The 21,781-nt window shown below is 37.4% G+C and overlaps 1 protein-coding gene, 1 long non-coding RNA gene and 1 pseudogene across 5 annotated transcripts in view; 2 read left to right on the forward strand and 1 right to left on the reverse strand.

Moving 5' to 3' along the window:
* Window positions 1–20,177, reverse strand: part of LOC109579258 (uncharacterized) — a 464,513-nt gene extending 444,336 nt beyond the window's left edge. For all 4 annotated transcript variants that reach the window (XR_007423731.1, XM_049462373.1, XM_049462375.1 and 1 more), the window contains exon 1: window positions 17,266–20,177. Coding sequence is in view for 3 of the 4 variants with exons in the window: in XM_049462373.1 (XP_049318330.1) it covers window positions 17,266–20,074 (2,809 nt within the window). In the remaining variant the exon portion in view is untranslated. The remainder of the gene's footprint in view (window positions 1–17,265) is intronic.
* Window positions 1–21,781, forward strand: part of LOC125775652 (uncharacterized) — a 64,969-nt gene that overhangs the window by 8,549 nt on the left and 34,639 nt on the right. The window lies entirely within an intron of this gene.
* LOC125775891 (small nucleolar RNA U3) lies at window positions 9,299–9,501 on the forward strand (annotated as a pseudogene).

Raw genomic sequence — 21,781 nt, forward strand, 5'->3', positions numbered from 1 at the left:
CTACTTAAAAATTATTTGAGAATGAGCTATGAAATGTTACTATAAATAATATAGTTTTGTAGGGGAAAAATTTACAAAAAACCCTTGAAGAATATTATCTTAACCTGATTATTTCTACTTTATAACTACGAATATATTTTACATAAGTTAATTAATTAATTCATTAATATGAGAGTATATGGAATGCTCACAGCGTTCGTTAAACCTTCTATTTAGTCGGGACAATCTACATATCTGCGACTAATTCAACATTAGCTCTGTCATGTAATTCCGAGGTAGAAAAATACCATGGTAGGTTGAAAATTATTTTTAATATTTTATTTAGGGACACTTGAAGTTTGTGGATGTGGGAGTTCGCGATATCGGCCCATACTGGTGCCCCATAAAAAACCACAGCTTGGAAAATAGACCTGAATAGATACATTTTGTTGGTTATACTAAGTTCTGATCTTCTGTTTATAAATGGGTATAACGACCGTATTAGTATGTTAGTTTTTTTAATGATGTAAAGTACGTGGTCTTTAAAGGTCAGTCTAGGATCTAGTATCAGTCCTAAATATCTAACAGTCTTTTCCCAGTTGACATCGAAAGAGTTAAGTGAAATATGACTTGTTGGGAGAAAGATGCTTTTACGCTTGCTCGTGAAAAAAATTGATTTGGTCTTGTCAGTATTAACCAGTATTTTCCACTTGTTAAAGTAAGATACAAAGATATTAAAGTCCTCTTGGAGTGAATTTGTGATATCAGCTGCAATGAAGCCTGAGCAGAGTATTGCGGTGTCGTCCGCGAAAATAGAAGCTGTGCTCTTACTTAGAGGTGGGAAATCCGAAGTAAAAATATTGTACAACAATGGAGACAGACACGAACCTTGGGAACAACCAGCATTGATGTCAATTTTGCGAGACTGAGCTTCGCCTAGGTGGACTGCAAATGATCGTTTGGTCAAAAAACTTTGTATAATTTTAAAATAAGCTATGGGAAATTTCAAGAGAATCATTTTGTACAAGAGCCAGTCGTGCCAAACAGAGTCGAATGCAGCTTTGATATCTAGTAAAACCATACCAGTGGACTTAGAGTTTGTAAATTTTTTTTTATGATTTTTTTTTATTCTAAGCAATGGGTGTAAGGTATTATGTTGCACTGGCGGGAGCACTTCATTGTCTTCCATGAAGGTCGACAGTCTTTCTTTTATAACTTTTTCAAAAATTTTACTTACTGATGACAACAAACTTGTTGGGCGATATGACGTTGGGCATTCTGCAGGTTTGTTGGGCTTTAATATTGGTAAAACCTTTGAAAGCATCCACTGGGACGGAAAGTAGCATAATCGAAGACATTCGTTTATAATTCTTGTGAGATACTTTAATCCTTTTCTAGGCAGGGCCTTGAGGCATAGATTTTGTATATTATCTAATCCCGGAGATTTAGATGTTTTAAGATTGGTGATAATTGAGGAGATCTCAGAGATAGTTGTTAAAAATGTCTATTCGGAGGTTATTATCTGAGAGTCTAAATCGCACACAAAGTTGTTGACTTCTGATATGGTTGCATGATCGCTGAGGTTGTTAGAGTGACACTGATTCATTTTAAATGTATCTGCTAAAATGTCCGCCTTTTGTGCTGGTATGGAAAAACAGCAAGCATTTTGTCGTAATGTTGGTATGCTAGAACGTTTCGCTCATTTGCTGCAAGACCGGCATAAATCAAAAAACGTGATTTTTGAGTTAATGCTGCAGAATTGTTCGCTATATCATACTTCATATTGAGTGAAAAATTCATATGAATACCTCTTATATGCTCCGCTTGAGAAGAGGTGTAAGGTTGGAGTCACCGTCTAAGGTTGTAGTCAGTTGAAAACTTTAAACGCGTTTTCTGGAGAATCGATTTTTTTGACTTATGCCGGTCTTGCAGCAAATGGGCGGTTTCTTCTTGATTACTTTAGATAGTTTCCAAAATGGGGAAGAATTATCCTCTCACGTTGCTAAAAGATTGTTCCAATTATCGTTTCTGAGAACAAAAATCTTATTGACAATAACATGACTAATTTTATTTCTTATGAATTTTATAACTCAATGAAAAAAATCATTATGAATGATGAAACTCATAGGTTTTTGGAGAGGCTTTCTTAGAGGTGTCTAGGAACCTATTTTTCAGAGTACCAAACAAAATTTTTTTTGAATTTTATTAAAAAAAAGCCATAAATATTTTTACTATCCATTTTTTATGATATTTTTATTGATATATAAAAATTTTACAAAAAAATATTAAAAATTAAAATAATTAGGGGGAAGGGAGGCGAGAGACAAGTGTAAAAAAAAATGGCGCATCCTGGTGACATTGATCCTGACTTTCCTGGTGGTCTGAAAAAAAAAATCAAGAGAAATTTTTAATCAGTAAGGATGCTGTTATAGTCCCTACCCCAGGGAACAGGAAAAAATTTTTGTTTGGAAAATGTCGACTGCCTGAAAATAAAAATCATTTTTTGCGCTTTATTTTTGAAATTCCTGAATTTTTTTAAAATACTAAAAGCAAAGGATTAAGAATTATATACAAATGAAGGATAAAGGATTATAGAAAAAAGGTTCACACAAAATTTCAAGTAAATCGGTTGTATAGAACTTTAGATAATGCCGGTATCGTGTGGAAAAAAGTAGTTTCGAGAAAAACGCGTTTAAACAAGTAAGGAAGGGCTAAGTTCGGGTGTCACCGAACATTTTATACTCTCGCATGATAAAGTGATAATCGAGATTTCATTATCCGTCATTTACATATTTTTTTATTTTTCTATAAAATTAATTAGATTAGTAGTTGCTGAGATATGATTTTTGGTCCATAAGTTTGCGACGCCACGCCCATTTCCAATTTTTAAAAAAAAGCCTGGGTGCAGCTTCCTTCTGCCATTTCTTCCGTAAAATTTAGTATTTGTGACGTTTTTTGTTAGTCGGTTAACGCACTTTTAGTGATTTTCAACATAACCTTGTATGGGAGGTGGGCGTGGTTATTATCCGATTTCTTCCATTTTTGAACTGTATATGGAAATGCCTGAAGGAAACAACTCTATAGAGTTCGGTTGACATATCTATAGTAGTTTCCGAGATATGTACAAAAAACTTAGTAGGGGGCGGGGCCATGCCTACTTCTCCAAACAAAATACGTCCAAATATGCCCCTCCCTAATGCGATCCTTTGTGCCAAACTTCACTTTAATATCTTTATTTATGGCTTAGTTATGACACTTTATAGGTTTTCGGTTTTCGCCATTTTGTGGGCGTGGCAGTGGGCCGATTTTGCCCATCTTCGATCTTAACCTTTTTATGGAGCCAAGAAACAGCTTGCATGGACGAACGGACGGACGGACAGACAGACATCCGGATTTCAACTCTACTCGTCACCATGATCATTTTGGTATATATAACCCTATATCTGACTCTTTTAGTTTTAGGACTTACAAACAACCGTTATGTGAACAAAACTATAATACTCTCCTTAGAAACTTTGTTGCGATAGTATAAAAAGTAGAGAGTACATACCGGGCTAGGTACTGCGTCACTAAAGTAACTGTAGTTTTTAAAATAATTTTAATTTTTAAAAATCCTTTGGAGGATATGTTCCTAAGGGTCTTAACTTTAAATATGTGAAAAAATCGAGTTTTTCAAAATTCTAGAGTAGAATACCCCCTTAATATGCATTGATGTTTGACGATGAATATCTCGTAAACGCTTAACTTAATCGAAAAATCATGTCAGACCATTTTTATAGAGCAGTAAATTTCGTACAAAACTATGAGTTTCAGCATTCATAATATTTTTTTTTCATTGAGTTATAAAATTCATAAGAAATGAAAAATTTTCCCAAAAATAATCAAACTTCAACCGTTAATATCTTTTAAACGGTTCTTCTTCTTCCTAATTGGGGTAGAAACCGCTTACGCGATTATAGCCGAGATAACAACCGCACGCCACTCGTTTCTTCTTTTCGCTACGTCGCGCCAATTGGATATTCCAAGCGAAGCCAGGTCCTTCTCCACTTGGTCCTTCCAGCGGAGTGGAGGTCCTCCTCTTCCTCTGCTTTCCCCGGCGGGTACTGCGTCGAATACTTTCAGAGCTGGAGTGTCTTCGTCTTTTAAACGCTTTGGTTTACGAAAAAATCGTGGAGACCTTCTTTGTAGAGCATTCAATTTCCTACAAAATCTAAGGAACAAGATATTTTTTCAAGTAGTTGGAAGCGAGATATAAATCTTTCTATCTGATAATAAGAAAAAATATAAAACTGTATGTAGGAGGATCTTCCCGTTACAATTAAGAACTCATGCTTGGAGAGGCTTTCTTAGAGGTGTCTAGGAAAATAGATCTGAGTACCAAACGGAAAAAAAAAAATTTTTTTGAATCACCCTATGTATTACATACATATTTGTAAATCAGAACATTCTGATAATTGTACTATCAAAATATTAAACGATAAATCAGCACAATGTAAAACAATTCATGAAAATAACGCTCCAAATCATAGAAAACGGTGACATCTTGACCGATTATATGCATTCTTGGAATAATATGCCTATGTATATCTGGTCGATGAGTTATTTGAGATCGAAATGAGCCATTTACACTAACAGCAATTAGCAGCAAAGTAGCGAGGACTTTCTATTTTAGGCAGGAGGGAAGTTAGCGACGCATTATAAACACAGCCGCTGGAATTCCATAATGAAAAACCGATAAGCATAATAAAACTATCTTTGTTCTAGCAAGTACGAGTAAGCAAACATTCGTATAAATTGTTTTTTTTTTTTTATTAACTTTTCTATTATTTATTGAATCTACCCTACTTAAGAGCCTAACAATAAGTTTGCGAATCTTAACTGGGCCTAAAATATTGTACGTCTGGGCTGGTAAGTCGTTTCTACGTAATCTTGAGCTCCTGTTCACACGCAATAACGATCTTGCTAGTTGGTTTGGGTGAACCGATAATTTCAATGCATATTTCGCGCTTCGTTGCTCTATATCAGTTCGTACGTCTGGAATTCTTAAGTCGCGTTGGATGTTCTCATTTCGGATATACCACGGTGCTCCGGTGATTGTACGAAGAATTTTTGATTGCGCACGACGAAGAATTTCGATGTTATTGCTACTCGCGTTGCCCCACAGCTCACACCCATAGGTCCAGATTGGTTTTAAAACTGTGTTGTATATAATGACTTTATATTCCAGACTCAAAGCTGAGTGAGAATTAATAAGCCAGTGCAAAGAACCTGCCTTTAACTTAAGGTAAGTCTTTTTAGGACTATGATTTGAGGGCATGCACCTGGAATGTCCGGTCCCTTAATTGGGAAGGTGCCGCTGCCCAGCTGGTAGATGTCCTCGGAAAGATAAAGGCTGACATCACCGCCGTCCAAGAAATGCGATGGACGGGACAAGGACAGAAACGAGTAGGTCCTTGTGACATTTACTACAGTGGCCATATAAAGGAGCGCAAGTTTGGTGTTGGATTCGTGGTGGGAGAGAGACTCCGTCGCCGAGTACTATCATTCACTCCGGAGAATGAACGTCTAGCCACAATCCGCATCAAAGCGAGGTTCTTCAACATATCGCTGATTTGCGCCCACGCCCCGACGGAAGAGAAGGACGATGTGACCAAAGATGCTTTTTATGAGTGCTTGGAGCGCACTTATGAGAGATGCCCCCGCCACGATGTCAAAATCGTGCTTGGCGACTTCAACGCCAGGGTGGGCAAAGAAGGTATCTTTGGCACTACGGTCGGTAAATTCAGCCTCCACGAGGAAACATCCCCAAATGGGTTGAGGCTGATCGACTTCGCCGGGGCCCGAAATATGGTTATCTGTAGTACTAGATTCCAGCATAAGAAGATACATCAAGCTACCTGGCTGTCTCCGGATCGAAAAACCACCAACCAGATCGATCATGTTGTGATAGACGGAAGACACGTCTCCAGTGTTTTAGATGTGCGTGCGCTCCGAGGACCTAACATTGACTCGGACCACTATATTGTTGCAGCCAAAATTCGCACCCGCCTCTGTGCAGCAAAAAACGCACGCCAACAAACACAAGGAAGGTTCGACGTCGAGAAGCTGCAATCACAACAGACAGCCGAACGATTTTCTACTCGGCTTGCACTCCTGCTCTCTGAGAGCACTCGTCAACAACTTGGTATAAGGGAACTGTGGGATGGCATTTCAAACTCCTTACGTACAGCTGCAACCGAAACCATTGGTTTTCGGAAAGTGCAAAAGAACAGCTGGTACGACGAGGAGTGCCGTGTCGCAGCGGAGAGAAAACAGGCTGCCTACCTCGCAACGTTACGATCGACCACAACACGTGCGGGATGGGACAGATACCGAGAGTTGAAGAGGGAAGCGAGACGCATTTGCAGACAGAAGAAAAAAGAGGCCGAAATGCGTGAGTACGAACAGCTTGATAAGCTGGCCGACAGGGGTAATGCTCGAAAATTCTACGAGAAAATGCGGCGGCTTACAGAAGGTTTCAAGACCGGAGCATACTCCTGTAGAACCCCCAAAGGTGATCTAGCCACCGATGCCCAGAGCATACTTAGATTATGGAGGGAACACTTCTCCAGCCTGCTGAATGGCAGTGAAAGCACAACACCAGGAGAAGACGAACCCGATTCCCCAATCGATGACGATGGAGCAGACGTTCCATTGCCCGACCAGGAAGAAGTTCGAATAGCAATTGCCCGCCTGAAAAACAACAAAGCGGCAGGGGCCGACGGATTGCCGGCCGAGCTATTCAAACACGGCGGCGAAGAACTGATAAGGAGCATGCATCAGCTTCTTTGCAAAATATGGTCGGATGAAAGCATGCCCAACGATTGGAATTTAAGTGTGCTATGCCCAATCCATAAAAAAGGAGACCCCACAATCTGCGCCAACTACCGTGGGATAAGCCTCCTCAACATCGCATACAAGGTTCTATCGAGCGTATTGTGTGAAAGATTAAAGCCCACCGTCAACAAACTGATTGGACCTTATCAGTGTGGCTTCAGACCTGGTAAATCACCAACCGACCAGATATTCACCATGCGCCAAATCTTGGAAAAGACCCGTGAAAGGAGAATCGACACTCACCACCTATTCGTCGATTTCAAAGCTGCTTTCGACAGCACGAAAAGGAGCTGCCTTTATGCCGCGATGTCTGAATTTGGTATCCCCGCCACGTCACTGTTGACAGTCATAACTTTGAAGTTGTAGATAATTTCGTCTATTTAGGAACCAGCGTTAACACCACCAACAATGTCAGCCTTGAAATCCAACGCAGGATTACTCTTGCCAACAGGTGCTACTTCGGACTGAGTAGGCAATTGAAAAGTAAAGTCCTCTCTCGACGAACAAAAACCAAACTCTATAAGACGCTCATAATTCCCGTCCTGCTATATGGTGCAGAGGCTTGGACGATGACAACAACCGATGAGTCGACGTTGCGAGTTTTCGAGAGAAAAGTTCTGCGAGAGATTTATGGTCCTTTGCGCGTTGGCCACGGCGAATATCGCATTCGATGGAACGATGAGCTGTACGAGATATACGACGACATTGACATAGTTCAGCGAATTAAAAGACAGCGGCTACGCTGGCTAGGTCATGTTGTCCGGATGGATGAAAACACTCCAGCTCTGAAAGTATTCGACGCAGTACCCGCCGCGGGAAGCAGAGGAAGAGGAAGACCTCCACTCCGGTGGAAGGACCAAGTGGAGAAGGACCTGGCCTCGCTTGGAATATCCAATTGGCGCCACGTAGCGAAGAGAAGAAACGACTGGCGCGCTGTTGTTGACTCGGCTATAATCGCGTAAGCGGTGTCTACGCCAGTAAAGAAGAAGAAGAAGTCTTTTTAGTCTCTATGTGGTTTCGCCAAGTAACATGATTGCTTTGTGGTATTTGTACGTTGTTCAGTATCAAAGGCGAACAGCTGCTCTTGTTTAGTGTAAATGTAACGTGCTTACATTTTTGCTCGTTAACCTTTATCCCCCAGTTTGCGAGCCAGTTGGCCACAGCTTCAATATGATTTCCTAGGAGCGCATTTGCATGAATTGGGCACTTGGAGAGGTTGATTATTGCAGTGTCATCGGCAAAAGTAGACATAGTCAAGCGGTCGTTTACTGGGATATCTGAAGTGTATAAAACAAATAACATTGGGCCGAGAACACTGCCTTGTGGTACACCGGCTTCAATCGTTTGGGCTTCAGATGTGGTGGTGTTACATCGAACTACAAAATTTCGATTATAAAGATAGGACTTAAACAAATCGTGGGTGTTTTGCGGAAGTAGCGTTTTTATTTTGTACATCAGACCATCTAGCCATACTCTATCAAAAGCCTGCGCGACATCAAGAAATATTGCAATATTCCCGATTTTCAAAAGCTGTTCGTATAAATGGCACTAAGATTATAAAATGTAGTCAGTAAGAAATTATGATTAAAACAGGCAACACGAAAATAAGTGTACTGCCCAAATAAATATAATAGCCTTTACTCGCGACAAACAAGAGTTTGTAAACTAGCGCACAAGTCAATATGGCAGCCAAATAGTCGATGACCAAATTTGTAGGAAAACACACAACAATATTTTCATTCATGAACGCAAGCGCACTTTTAACAGGCAAACTTGCTTTATTCACAGAAACAAACACCATTACATCTCCCCGAGCATGCCTTTGCAAACAAGCGTCTTTACGCGACGCAAGTCTGCAATAAAACTTAACATATTATAACCTAATTATTGTCATCGAAATAGTCAACAATTATTATTGAAACAGGAAATAAACTAAACACTACGAATACATTTGCAAGAGTTACATAACAATTGTGGATCCCATTTTTTGTCCTGGTTTTTAATAGGTAGATTTAAGTAAGCTTGATATGCTTCGCAAATCTTTAAATTTTTGAAGTTATACTTCTTATACGAGTTCGGAAAAGGTTGCGTTAAATGCAAGTTGCGCAACCTTGCTCAATATGAATCTAACGCAACCTTGTCTGCGAAGATGTTCGAGTAGCAAGGGAAGCGGTGACAATCGGCGATCGTTTCTTTCGGCACAGCTCGGTTTTTCTACCAACAACACAATGTTGCCATGCTTATGCTGTTGTTGTTTTTGTAGAACAATGTTTCAATTTTCGGTTGGTGACATATTCACATGTGTGCGCATATGTATGTTTGTATGCTTGTGCAATATTGAAATTATACTTCTTTTCCTTTCGTTTGTCTTTCATTTCTGCGAATTCTCAACTATTTTGTGTAACGTTTGGTTGAAATACTCTGCGTTGGCCGGTGAAAAATTAAGGCTATACTTTACAGGATCATTTCTGTAGTTAGTCTTCATTTACATTTTTTGGAAATCGACCCGCGATGACGAGGTATATCGTTGTATCTGACATCGTGAGGTTTATGAACTTTATTTCTAATTTTGTCTTGTGGCATATTAGAAATGATGTTTCTTCGTAAATCGCTCACTTACAAAGGATAAAACGACTTCTGACTGGTGATTTTAAAGAATAAATTCCAAGGTTTTACACAAAAATAATGCAGTCAATAAGTACAGTACGCGTATGTATGCTTGCGCATTATTTTTCTTTCGTTTGTCTTTCATTTCTGCAAATTCGCATATGTATGTTTATGTGCTTGTGCATTATTTGTTCGGCAATGTATGCAAATATATGTACATATAAGTATATATGAATGTATGAACATGCAAGTCAATGCGCGCACATGTAATAAGTATATTGATAAGTGATGAAAATATGATTTCAATTTCTGAACGCGCCCATGCGTATACATACACTCATATGAGCATGTGCAGATACACAAGATAGGATGGAAGATGTATGCCTTTTAACATCGTATACTATACAAATAAATATTTTTCTTACTAAAAGAAATTAAATTTATCACAGCAATATACATAATATACATATTCATAATATTGCTGTGATAAATTTAATTTCTATTAGTAAGAAAAATATTTATTTGTATAGTATACGATGTTAAAAGCAAAAAATTAAAAATTTATTCTGTCGAGATTCGAACCTGTGTTAGCATCTTGACTTTCCAAGCGCTTACCACCAACACCATCATTGACACTAGGTTGCGATGACTTAAGTATGGTTTGGTTATGCATGTAAGAAACATACGATGGTTCTTATAATTTTATTTAAGTATAGAAATATCCTTTGTAGAACATTTGCTTTCGCAAACATACAGACAAATGTGCAAACGACATAATATATGTATGTATGATTGTTTGGCATATTGCTTCTGAATATCACTAAGAAGTATAACTTCTTCCGCGCGTAGGGGCTCCACGTACCTTTTTTATTTCTCTCTCATATTAATAAAGTCGCCGCAAATATAGCTAAACCAGTAAGCGTCTCGTTTATAACTTCTTGAATATATTTTGCGTCTGTTGTTCCAGGAAACATTTATGAAACACATTATTACTACGCAATATGCAAATATAATATGTACATACTGCTGCACTCAACAAGCAAGCGACGGCAGCTTCACGAAAATCAAATATGCAATTCAAATGTACAAAATTGCAATTCATGGAAATTGAATTGAACATCTCCTAAACATCGATTTATAGCGTTTTGACCGAACATTTGGGCTTACGAAACTTGTGTGCACGGTTTGTTCCGCACAAATTGACTAACCATCAAAAATTGCTCAGATCGATCAACGCTTGTGACCGATTATTTTAGATAAAATCACATTTTAACCATTAACCACTCCCCGTATTCATCTGATATGGCAAAGTGCGACTTCTTCCTTTTCGGAAAAATGCATTGGCTCATGAAGGGAACCCGTTATGCAGACGTAGAGGCCATTCAAAAGGCTTGCACCGGCATACTGGCAGCCACACCGTGTAACGAGCTAAAACACTCTTTCGACATATTCTTGGACCATGCAAAAAGCTGTATTGAAGCTAAAGGAGGCTATTTTGAATAAAATGAATTAATTTTGCCGAAAAACCCTTTGTTCTTATTTTTATTTTTTAAAGTCTTGTTTACTTTGGAACGTACCTTGTAGTCAAATCGTTACGACTGCTTAAAACGCAAATATTTTGAATTTGTAATCATTCTTACCCACATATGTACGTATATATTATACACATATTTGCCTATATAACGAGGCTACTATATGATAAGGGGTCATGTGGCTTTTGAAAAAAAAAATAATTTTTAGCAACGTTGCAAACAAAACATAATTATGGTAAGTCTAATTTTTACCACAAGTTGCCTTGAACAAATTAGTTATAATGGAAAAAAATCGTTCGATCAATAACAAGTAAATCCTATTTCTTCTTCTTTACTGGTCTAGGCACCGCCTACGTGATTATAGCCGAGTTAACAACAGCGCGCCAGTCGTTTCTTCTTTTCGCTACGTAGCGCCAATTGGATATTCCATGCGAAGCCAGGTCCTTCTTCACTTGGTCCTTCCAAGGGAGTGGAGGTCTTCCTCCTCCTCTGCTTCTCCCGTCGGGTACTGCGTCGAGTACTTTCAGAGCTGTAGTGTTTTGTCCATTCGGACGACATGACCTAGCCAGCGTAGCCGGTGTCTTTTAATTTGCTGAACTTGTCAATATCGTCGTATATCTCGTACAGCTCATCGTCCCATCGAATGCGATATTCGCCGTGGCCAACGGGCAAAGGACCATAAATCTTTCGCAGAACTTTTCTCTCGAAAACTCGCAACGTCGACTCATCAGTTGTTGTCATCGTCGAGGCCTCTGCACCTTATAGCAGGCTGGGAATTATGAGCGACTTATAGAGTTTGGCTTTTGTTCGTCGAAAGAGGACTTTGCTTCTCAATTGTCAACTCAGTCCAAAGTAGCACCTGTTGGCAAGGGTTATCCTGCATTGGATCTCCAGGCTGACATTGTTGGTGACGTTTACGCTGGTTCCAAGATGGACGAAATTATCTACGACATCAAAGTTATGACTGTAGGTTTTTCGGTTGTTGATTTCCCAGGTCTAAAGCTGCACTGATAAGGTCCAATTAATTTGTTGACGGTGGGTTTTAATTTTTCACACAATATGCTCTATAGAACCTTATAGGCGATGTTGAGGAGGCTTATCCCACGGTAGTTTTTATGGACTCGGCATAGCACACTTAAATTCCAATCGTTGGAATTTTCGTCTTGCTTTCGTCTGACCATATTCTACACAAAAATTGATGCATGCTCCTCGTCAGTTCTTCGCCGCCGTGTTTGAATAGCTCGGCCGGAAATCCATCGGCCCCCGCCGCTTTGTTGTTCTTCAGGAGGGTAATTGTTATTCGAACTTCTTCATGGTCGGGCAATGGAACGTCTACTCTATCGTCATCGATTGGGAAATCGGATTCGCCTTCTCCTGGCGTTGTGCGTTCACTGCCACTCAGCAGGCTGGAGAAGTGTTCCCTCCATAATTAAAGTATGCTCTGGGCATCGGTGACTAGATCACCTTTGGGGGTTCTACAAGAGTATGCTCCGGACTTGAAATCTTCTGTAAGTCGCCGCATCTTTTCGTAGAATTTTCAAGCATTTCCCCCGGTCGCCAGCTTATCAAGCTCTTCATACTCACGCATTTCGACCTCTTTCTTTTTCTTTCTGCAAATGCGTCTCGCTTCCTTCTTCAACTCTTGGTATCTATCCCATCCCGCACGTGTTGTGGTCGCTCGTAATGTTGGGAGGTAATCAGCCTGTTTTCTCTCCGCTGCGACACGGCACTCCCCGTCGTACCAGCTGTTCTTTTGCACTTTCCGAAAACCAATGGTTTCGGTTGCAGCTGTACGTAAGGAGTTTGAAATGCCGTCCCACAGTTCAATTATACCGAGTTGTTGACGAGTGCTCTCAGAGGGCAAGAGTGCAAGCCGAATAGAAAATCGTTCGGCTGTCTGTTGTGAGTGCATCTTCTCGTCGTCGAACCTTCCTTGTGTTTATTGACGTGCGCTTTTTGCTACACAGAAGCGACTACGAATCTTGGCTGCAACAATAGTGGAACGAGTCGGAGCGTACGCTCGTCTAAAACATTGGAGACGTGTCTTCCGTCTATCACAACATGATCGATCTGGTTGGTGGCTTTTCGATCCGGAGGTAGCCAGGTAGCTTGATGTATTTTCTTGTGCTTGAATAAAGTACCACAGATAACCATATTTCGGGCCGCGGCGAAGTCGATCAGCCTCAACCCATTTGGGGATGTTTCGTCATGGACTTTACCGACTTTAGTGCCAAAGTTACCGTCTTTACCCACCCTGGTGTTAAAGTCGGCAAACACGATTTAGACATCGTGGCGGGGGCAGCTCTCATAGGCGCTCTCCAAGCGCTCATAGAGGGCATCTTTGGTCGTCCTATTCTTCCATCGGGGAGTGGGCGCAAATTAGCGGTATGTTAAAGAACCTCGCTTTGATGCGGAATTATAGTACTGGGCGACGGAGTCTCTCTCCCACCACAAATCCCACACTAAAATTGCGCTCCTTTATATAGCCACTTTAGTAAATTCCACAAGGACCTATTCGCCTCAGTTCTTGACCCGTCCATCGTATTTCTTGGACAGCCTTTATTTTCATGAGGACATCAACCAGTTGGGCAGCGGCACCTTCCCAATTAAGGCACCGGACATTCCAGTTGCATGCCCTCAATTCGTAGTCCTTATTTCGTTTGCCATGGTCGTCATCAAAAGGGGGGTTTGTCTTCCGTGGCTGTGTGTAATTTTTCATTGGGGTTGTTTTTTACATGGCGGGTCCCAAACCCAGCACACAACCCTATACTGGCTCACTTTAGCTTTTAGGGTATTCCTTTGCAAAAATCCACTGGAATCAAAAATGTAAAGTGGGAAGGGAATTTGACAAATTCTAGAAACACTTTTCTAGTGGCTCTTTGAATTTCATATTATAAAATATTTTGGCAGAGTTGCAAATTATTTTTGAAGGAAAGCCACACCGCCCGACGAATCTCGCAAATGCCATAAAAACACCCACTGTCGTCAAGGTTGCATGAGATGTAAAACACCGACTATTCTTCAAATTCGGATTAATTCAAATTTTCAACTTCTAATTTTCGCTGAAGTTTTCTATTATTCATGGACAATGCATCACTGCAACTGTTAACAATTTTTGTTTTGTTTTTCTCTTTATAATTTTTTAGCTAAACTAATACAATATTATAAGCTAAACTTAAATCTTTCAAAATTGACGTTTGGCGCGACAAGTGTACATATGTAAACATTTTCCCGCTTTTTTGTATTTTTGTTAAAATTTTGGGGATATCTTTGTTCAATATGCGTGTAATTGCACAAGAAATTATTTCTGTGCATTTTACTTATTTGTGTTTGTGTTGATCAAGCTCAATTTCATTGACATTACTCAATGACACTGAAACCGTGTCTTCAGCTAAAATTATAAGGGCAATAAGATTAATATGAAAAATAATCGTATTATGACTAAACTAGATGACCCCGCACCCGTTGTCCTACGTGAAATTATGTATTTTGAAATGAAAAGAAAGTTAAATTTATCATTTCATTTTTTTGGTCTTTTTTTTTTCAATGTAACTCAGCTTTATAAACAACATTTTTTGGTTTCTGTTCCGGTGTACAGAAAAGATGCCTCACACTATGCGACTATCTTTAGGTCCTGTTATATGTCCGAACATTTGTGATGAGTTCATCTTTCGTGAATTGATAAAGGGAAGATGGAATTGATACCGAACCACCGGAAGTATCAACCGAAATTGAACCATTTCCAATTTTTAGTGAAGACTTTGTAAAATGTCTTTGGCAATGTCGATGTTTATATCGAAAAGTATGCGATTCATTCCAGTGATTAACGTGTTCCAGCAATTGTAATTGCTGGCTTACTTCTCCAAAACTTGCGCACATCGAACCATTTACAGTAAGCAATGACTCAAATAAAGTTGAACCGCGTACATTAATCAATAGCAACTAAAGGTAGAAAAAATCGTAATTTTTGGGTGGATTGTGTAAATTCGACCTAATGCATTAGTTGATAAGGCACCTGGATGTCAATCTACTGGTTGGCCTTACTTTCTGCGTAACTATTTCTTCGACGATGCATTCCATGTATAATATCAAGGTATTTCCGAATAGAGCAATGTTCTCGCACACGGATTACTGATGAAAGTTGAGAAAAAACTTGTCAATGTTAATTTTGTTGCTGGCGATGATTCCACTGGCTATACTGTATTCTCTAGGGTGAAATACACTTTTTGGCCAATCTCCAAGTTAACTGCGAGACGCACAACAGTCGGAAAACGTTCATGAATTGCAAAAGTAAATATCCAACAAAGCGCTTTATTGCCATGTTGCTTCGTTTGGTGACGTACTTACAAACGTAATTTATCGATTTCACCAAACTGCAATACTAAAAATTGATATGAGTTTTGAATATAAATTAGACAATAGTGGGGAATATAGTACAATCCATGTGTTGTCAACTTTGATATTCACTCTTCTAAGTTAAATGCTGAATGTACTGTAATCTGGTAAGCGACGCCGATAGAGTTGATATCCATCATTTCCAATTTGTGTTTCCGAAAGAAAAGCACGTGGATAGTGTTTCGTACATTTATTGTCAGACATACAAAGCGAACAACACAACAGTCGGAAAACGTTCATGAATTGCAAAAGTAAATATCCAACAAAGCGCTTTATTGCCATGTTGCTTCGTTTGGTGACGTACTTACAAACGTAATTTATCGATTTCACCAAACTGCAATACTAAAAATTGATATGAGTTTTGAATATAAATTAGACAATAGTGGGGAATATAGTACAATCCATGTGTTGTCAACTTTGATATTCACTCTTCTAAGTTAAATGCTGAATGTACTGTAATCTGGTAAGCGACGCCGATAGAGTTGATATCCATCATTTCCAATTTGTGTTTCCGAAAGAAAAGCACGTGGATAGTGTTTCGTACATTTATTGTCAGACATACAAAGCGAAAAAGGATTGTAGTGTCCGCAAGGTTCATGAACCATATTGGTTTCCACCACTTCATATTATTCTGGGTCTTTCTCTACATCAGGAATTTCCGGAGAAATGATTTCATCAATTTGATCTGGTGTAACCATCATCGAAATAAGAATATGTGCGTGCGGAAGACCTCTATTTTGCCACTCAACAGAGTACATTTAGCATCCAACAGCACCACTTGTACGTTGCTTCAAGATAAATTCAATCAAACATCGTAACTGTTGGTTGAAAAGTCGTGCTGTGACATCGTGACGTTCGCTTGCTGATTTACCGCGATCCATAATTCCGCAGGTATGTCACCGCATCTTGGGAGTACTTCTTGACTTGCCTTGCCTTAGGCTACCATACTTTGATGGCAAAAAGAACACCGACCGATAATAGGGCGACCTCTTGGTGGCTTCGTAACAAATTTCAATATACAATTGACCTCTTTGTGTGAAACACATGTAAAGTTTTCACTGAATAATTTTCAATAATTTTTCTTTTGAATAGCCGGAATAAAAAAGCAAGCGACCAAAATTGAACTATTCAAATAATTTACTATTCAAAATTTTGAAAAACAAAACAAACAAAAATTAAAAAAAATTGTATGGAAAAAAGTTACTTTTTGGAAGTATCCAATTTTCCGACTTTTCATGAAAAGTATAAGATATTTTTATTTCTAAACCTTTCTTGATCCACAACGGACAACCTCTGAAAATTTCATCAATATTGCTTCAGCCGTTATCTTAGCGTTACGAACGAACAAACATTCATTCGTTTGTATGAGAAAAAGAAAAGGGCTGTTTTTAGGGGTTTTCCGGCAATTATTTGAATGTTTCTCCGTAAAAACCATCCTTGAACCTCAACGAACATTTTAAAAAAAGAATTATCAAATTTGGTTCAGTCGTATGAAAGTTATGGGCGTACATACAGTTTGGTCAACTTTTATATGGGAAAATGGAATTGTCGTCTTACTCTATCTTACTCGCAATTTTTCCTTATTTGCTCACCGTTTAGACCTACCCTGGACTACAACAAACATTTTAAAACCAACATCAGCTCAATCGGCCCAGTCGTTCTCGAGTTTTAATCAGACTAACGAACAACAATTCATTTTTATTTATGTATAGATAAAGTACTCGGAAGCATATTTTCTTACTAATAATGAGGCCTTGTGCAAAAATTCGATAAAATTGGTAATGTTGCCCTAGATGAAAAATAATGACGGTTGATTTTCCGCTTAAACTTGATCCTAAAAAATACTGAAATTAAATTCTGATTTGTAACAACTTACCTGTATATTTTGCCTTAGAGTTGTGGATAGTAGAAAAATTTTTTAACATTGCACCATTGTTCAAGCTTGAGTTTAATTTAAAACTTATTGCTTCGTTATGTAATTGTTTGGTGGGTGTACAATCACTAAGAGCTGTATTGGAACGAATCGCATAACATATATAATTTTTGGTTTTATTAAATTTAAAAAGTGTTTGCTGCTCTGAACTTTGGATGTTATATAAAATATTATTGCCTTCAAAAGTTAATTTTGTTTTGCTTTTGTATATAATATTTCCAATGTCTCTACAGTTAGGAACAGACCCAGCTATGTATTTAGTTTTCCACAATTTTAAAAACTTAAATTGATCGGAGATCACATCTTTGAAGAGAGGAGTACGGATACGGTAATCTACTATATTATTCATACATACTGCAGACGTATTTCTTCGTAATAAATCATTTAAGTTGACATAATATATGGAATCAACCAAAATTTTGGATATATTAATATTTGAAGAATGATATGAAAATAAAACGAAATCTTTGCAGTCACATGTATATAAATTAGACCAAGAGTTATATTTCTGTTGAAAGTAACCCAGTTTATTATTGTTTTCACATTTACTCACTATATTTATTACACTAATATTTGGTTTACAATCACTATATAATACGCCGTCATATTTTCCAGTCGAGCTTACTACGGGTGCATACATATTTTCCTTGAACATTTTCTCTTGAAAGACTCTATCATTTTCTGATGCGTTAACAGTAAAATTGTTGTATGGAATACACTTTACATCATTTAATAAATTCAAGACTGAAATAGCATTAAGCTTTATCTTCTGATTGGATATCATATGGGTTCTAGAAACTTCAGAGTCGTTGGTAGAAAAGCGATTTTCCCTTATAAGTTTGACATTTTTATCATTTCTAATTAGTGAGTAGTTAGTTAGTATTACTTTATCTTCGCTAGTATTTGTCATGTCAGCATCAAAGGTTGGCTCATGCTGAGCATTATTTCTATATTTTGTAGCAGAAGTTACATTTGATAAAAAATTTAGGTTGTTGTGATCTTGGATATCCAAAATTTGAACGCTTCTGGTTTCCACGAAATTTTGCGTCTGCGGCTTTGTTATAATATTCGGCTTATTGAATTTTAAGTTGTATACGAACTTTTCTGAGTCCAAACATGGATTTAAAAGTGAATCGTATTTGTGATGTGGGTTGTCAAAAGCATCCCTTTCGTTAACTTTCACTGATTCCAAAAGAAAGTACGGATTGTCAATACTAAATAAAATTAAATCCATATTCTCTAATAAAATTGAGAACTTAATGCAATAATTATACTTCATTCGAAAAAGGTCGTTTTCTTGAAAAAGGAAATTAGTAATTTTAGTTTCAGAAGAGATAATTTTATTATCAGATATATCTCTATTTTTCGTGCTATTGACATTTGTGGAAAGCATTTGCTTAAATTTTAATCTCTCGTCAAGCACAACGTTTTTTGAAATATCTTTAACATGTGTGGATATTTGATTGATTTTTTCTAGATATGTAATATTGTTCTCTGAAACTCTTAATATTGAATTGCTCGCGAACAAAAATAAATTAGAAACCGATTTAGAGTCATAATATAACTTTCCTATATCCGGAGAGTGCATTCCAGATTTTAAAGACAATGTATATGAAGTAAATATTACTAAATCATCGAAATCGATTTGTTTTTGGACTTTGGCTACTTTGCAAGCCAGACTTAAACTATCCGACTTTTCCTGTTGCTTGCTGTTCATTATTTCGCTACCAGGAACTTTATGCATATTTAATGAAGTAATTATACTAATTGGACGATTGTATATTTCACTATATCTTTCTAATGAGCAGTTATATAATTTATTATCATAATTCTCTAATACTCCATTAGTTACATTTTTGGTGCGAGTAGAATTGTTTTGTAAAAGCGAAAATTTTTCAATTAGAGGATTGCATTCATTTTTAGAATATCCTCTTTCACTGGATAATAGAGATGAAGAACAAGACTTGCATATGTCAACAAATGATAATTGAAATAATTTCTCAGCACCGTATTTATATTTTCTGCTTTTATTTGTAAGATTAGAGTCAAAGAACATACTTCCTTGAACCGTGCCATAATTTCTTGGACCGAAAATTATGTTTTTGAAAACATGTTTTGATTGTTCCAAAGGTGGATATATATAATTTTTTTTCTGATATTTATTGGGATACTTACTATAAGATTTCATTCGATTCGAATATAAAGAAGTTTTAATCAATTTGTAAGTACTTATATTTCCGATTTCAGAGCCATTGGAAGTGGGGCACTCATGCTTCTCATTTTTAAAGCAATATCTTCTTATTTTTTGAATGTCGTCCAATATGCAGTGATGACTTATATTTACATTTTCATTCTGTGTAAAGTTAATCTGTGAAATTACAGAATATCTACCCAAATTCCGTTTATTCAAGGTCTTTATTCCACTAGATCGCACTGAGTGAAAAACTCCTGAAGAAAATTTAAAATCCTGGTATTTTGATGTATATTTCTGTGTATAGCAATCACATTGTTTCTTATTGTGCCTCCTGATGTCATTGAGTTCAAACTTGCTGCTACTCTCATTTATTTTGGTATAGAATGGATTAAGAAACTCATCGGCAAAACTACTTTTGATTTTTATATTCGATAATCTATTTTTCTTTTTTGAGGAAGAAAGAACCAGCCCTTCTCTAATAACGAAAACATTATTAAAAATTCGTTCAACAGATTTGGAAATTTCGTAACGATGTTTGCTATAATCTTTAATAGTCATGATCGTTATTTGATTTAATAGATATAACAATAACAATTTTTTTATTCCAACGTCCCTTTACAACTGTATATTTTAAATCTTTGATTTTATTATTTATTTTTATGACAATATATTCAGTGTATTCACAGTATACAGAAATATATTGTAATAAGTTAAAAATACTGGCAACTTGTTTATTGCTATGAATAAAGAAAATGGCTGTAGTGTATCGACTAGTATATAATTTCGATGAGCTACGTTCATTTAGCATCCATATAAACGAGTGAAAGTTTAATTAACTTTAACCTGTTAGCAATTTCACTAATTTATTTTACTATTCTATACATTAAGAATAACAAGAATTATCTTTCTTTTTTTTTGTTTTTATTTATTTATTTTTTAAGAAATAATTACACTATTTCCAAACAAAAAACCGAAAAATATTTACCTTGGGTTAATACCAATGACAGCTATGAATGAAATTCCAACCAATACAAATAAATAATTTGTGAAATAACCATATTTACATTTATTGTTTTCTTGTATTCTTTTACTATACCTAATTGTTCTAATTTATCAACCAAATTTGGAAAACTATATATTGTAGTACTCTTTGGTTAACAAGGTCCTTTGCGTTGGGTTTTTCAGTTATTGTTGTATTTATAATTTGTGAAATAACCATATTTACATCTATTGTTTTTCTTAGATGGCTCACTGTGTGCCTAGCCTAAGGAAAATAATAACTATATCTATTCTTTTACTATCCCTAATTGTTCTAACTTATCGACCAAATTTGGAAAACTATATATTGTAGTACTCTTTGGTTAAAAAGGTCTTTTGCGTTGGGTTTTTCAGTTATTGTTGTATTTAGTTACATATAGACTACAGAAAACTGATTCATCGCTTATTTGTTTTATTAGCCATTGCTTACGATTCGAGTCATTCTCAGTATCTTAAAAACTAGTTCAGTAGATCTCTTACGTTATAATCTAAGCCAGACCGAACACGCAGTCGCACAGGAACTGGTCGTCGACCAGCGTCGACTAAGTGCACACAAGGTTCATTAATCCAGCGCTAGAAGCCAATATGCCGATGAAATATTTTGATATTATTTCTGTAAGGACAAACACTTCTTGACTAGCTTTGAGCCTACAGTTAGCCATCTTAGTGCTAGTATTCTCGTTAAGCTGTCAAAGCTGAATGCTATCCTCCATAAAAGAATCTAAACTTTGTGGCAATACGGTACCCCCTTCACAGCAGCTAAAATTGACGAAGTGTTCCTTACTAAAAACTACCACTCCAGACTTTTTATTACGACGCTTAGATACCCTTGCGTCAATTCGTAAATGGTACTCAAGAACTTTTCTTTCACCTTAAGCACTACATTATCTGACTGAATTAGGTGTTTGATTCAACCCCAAGACCATTCAAAGCGGTTACGACTGCTTCTAGCAGCATGTTATTGAAGGTTCCTTCTTCAAGCCATGAGACAATAAGATACAGGGCAGTATTTGCTGACTTTCCTTTACAATAATCATGTTGCATTCTTGATAAATGGTCCCTCGGAATGAGCTCTCTTATGAACCAATCCATCAGTTTCTCCAGAGTTTTTAGTAAGAAGGAGGGGAGGCTGATTGGCTTGAAATCCTTAGCCGTAACGTAGGAGCCCCTGTCAGCCTTCGGGATGAACGTGACTCTAACTCATCACCAGGCCCCGGGTCCAGTCTT

The sequence above is a fragment of the Bactrocera dorsalis genome, chromosome 1, assembly GCF_023373825.1.
Source record: "Bactrocera dorsalis isolate Fly_Bdor chromosome 1, ASM2337382v1, whole genome shotgun sequence".
Classification (NCBI taxonomy): Eukaryota; Metazoa; Arthropoda; class Insecta; order Diptera; family Tephritidae; genus Bactrocera; species Bactrocera dorsalis.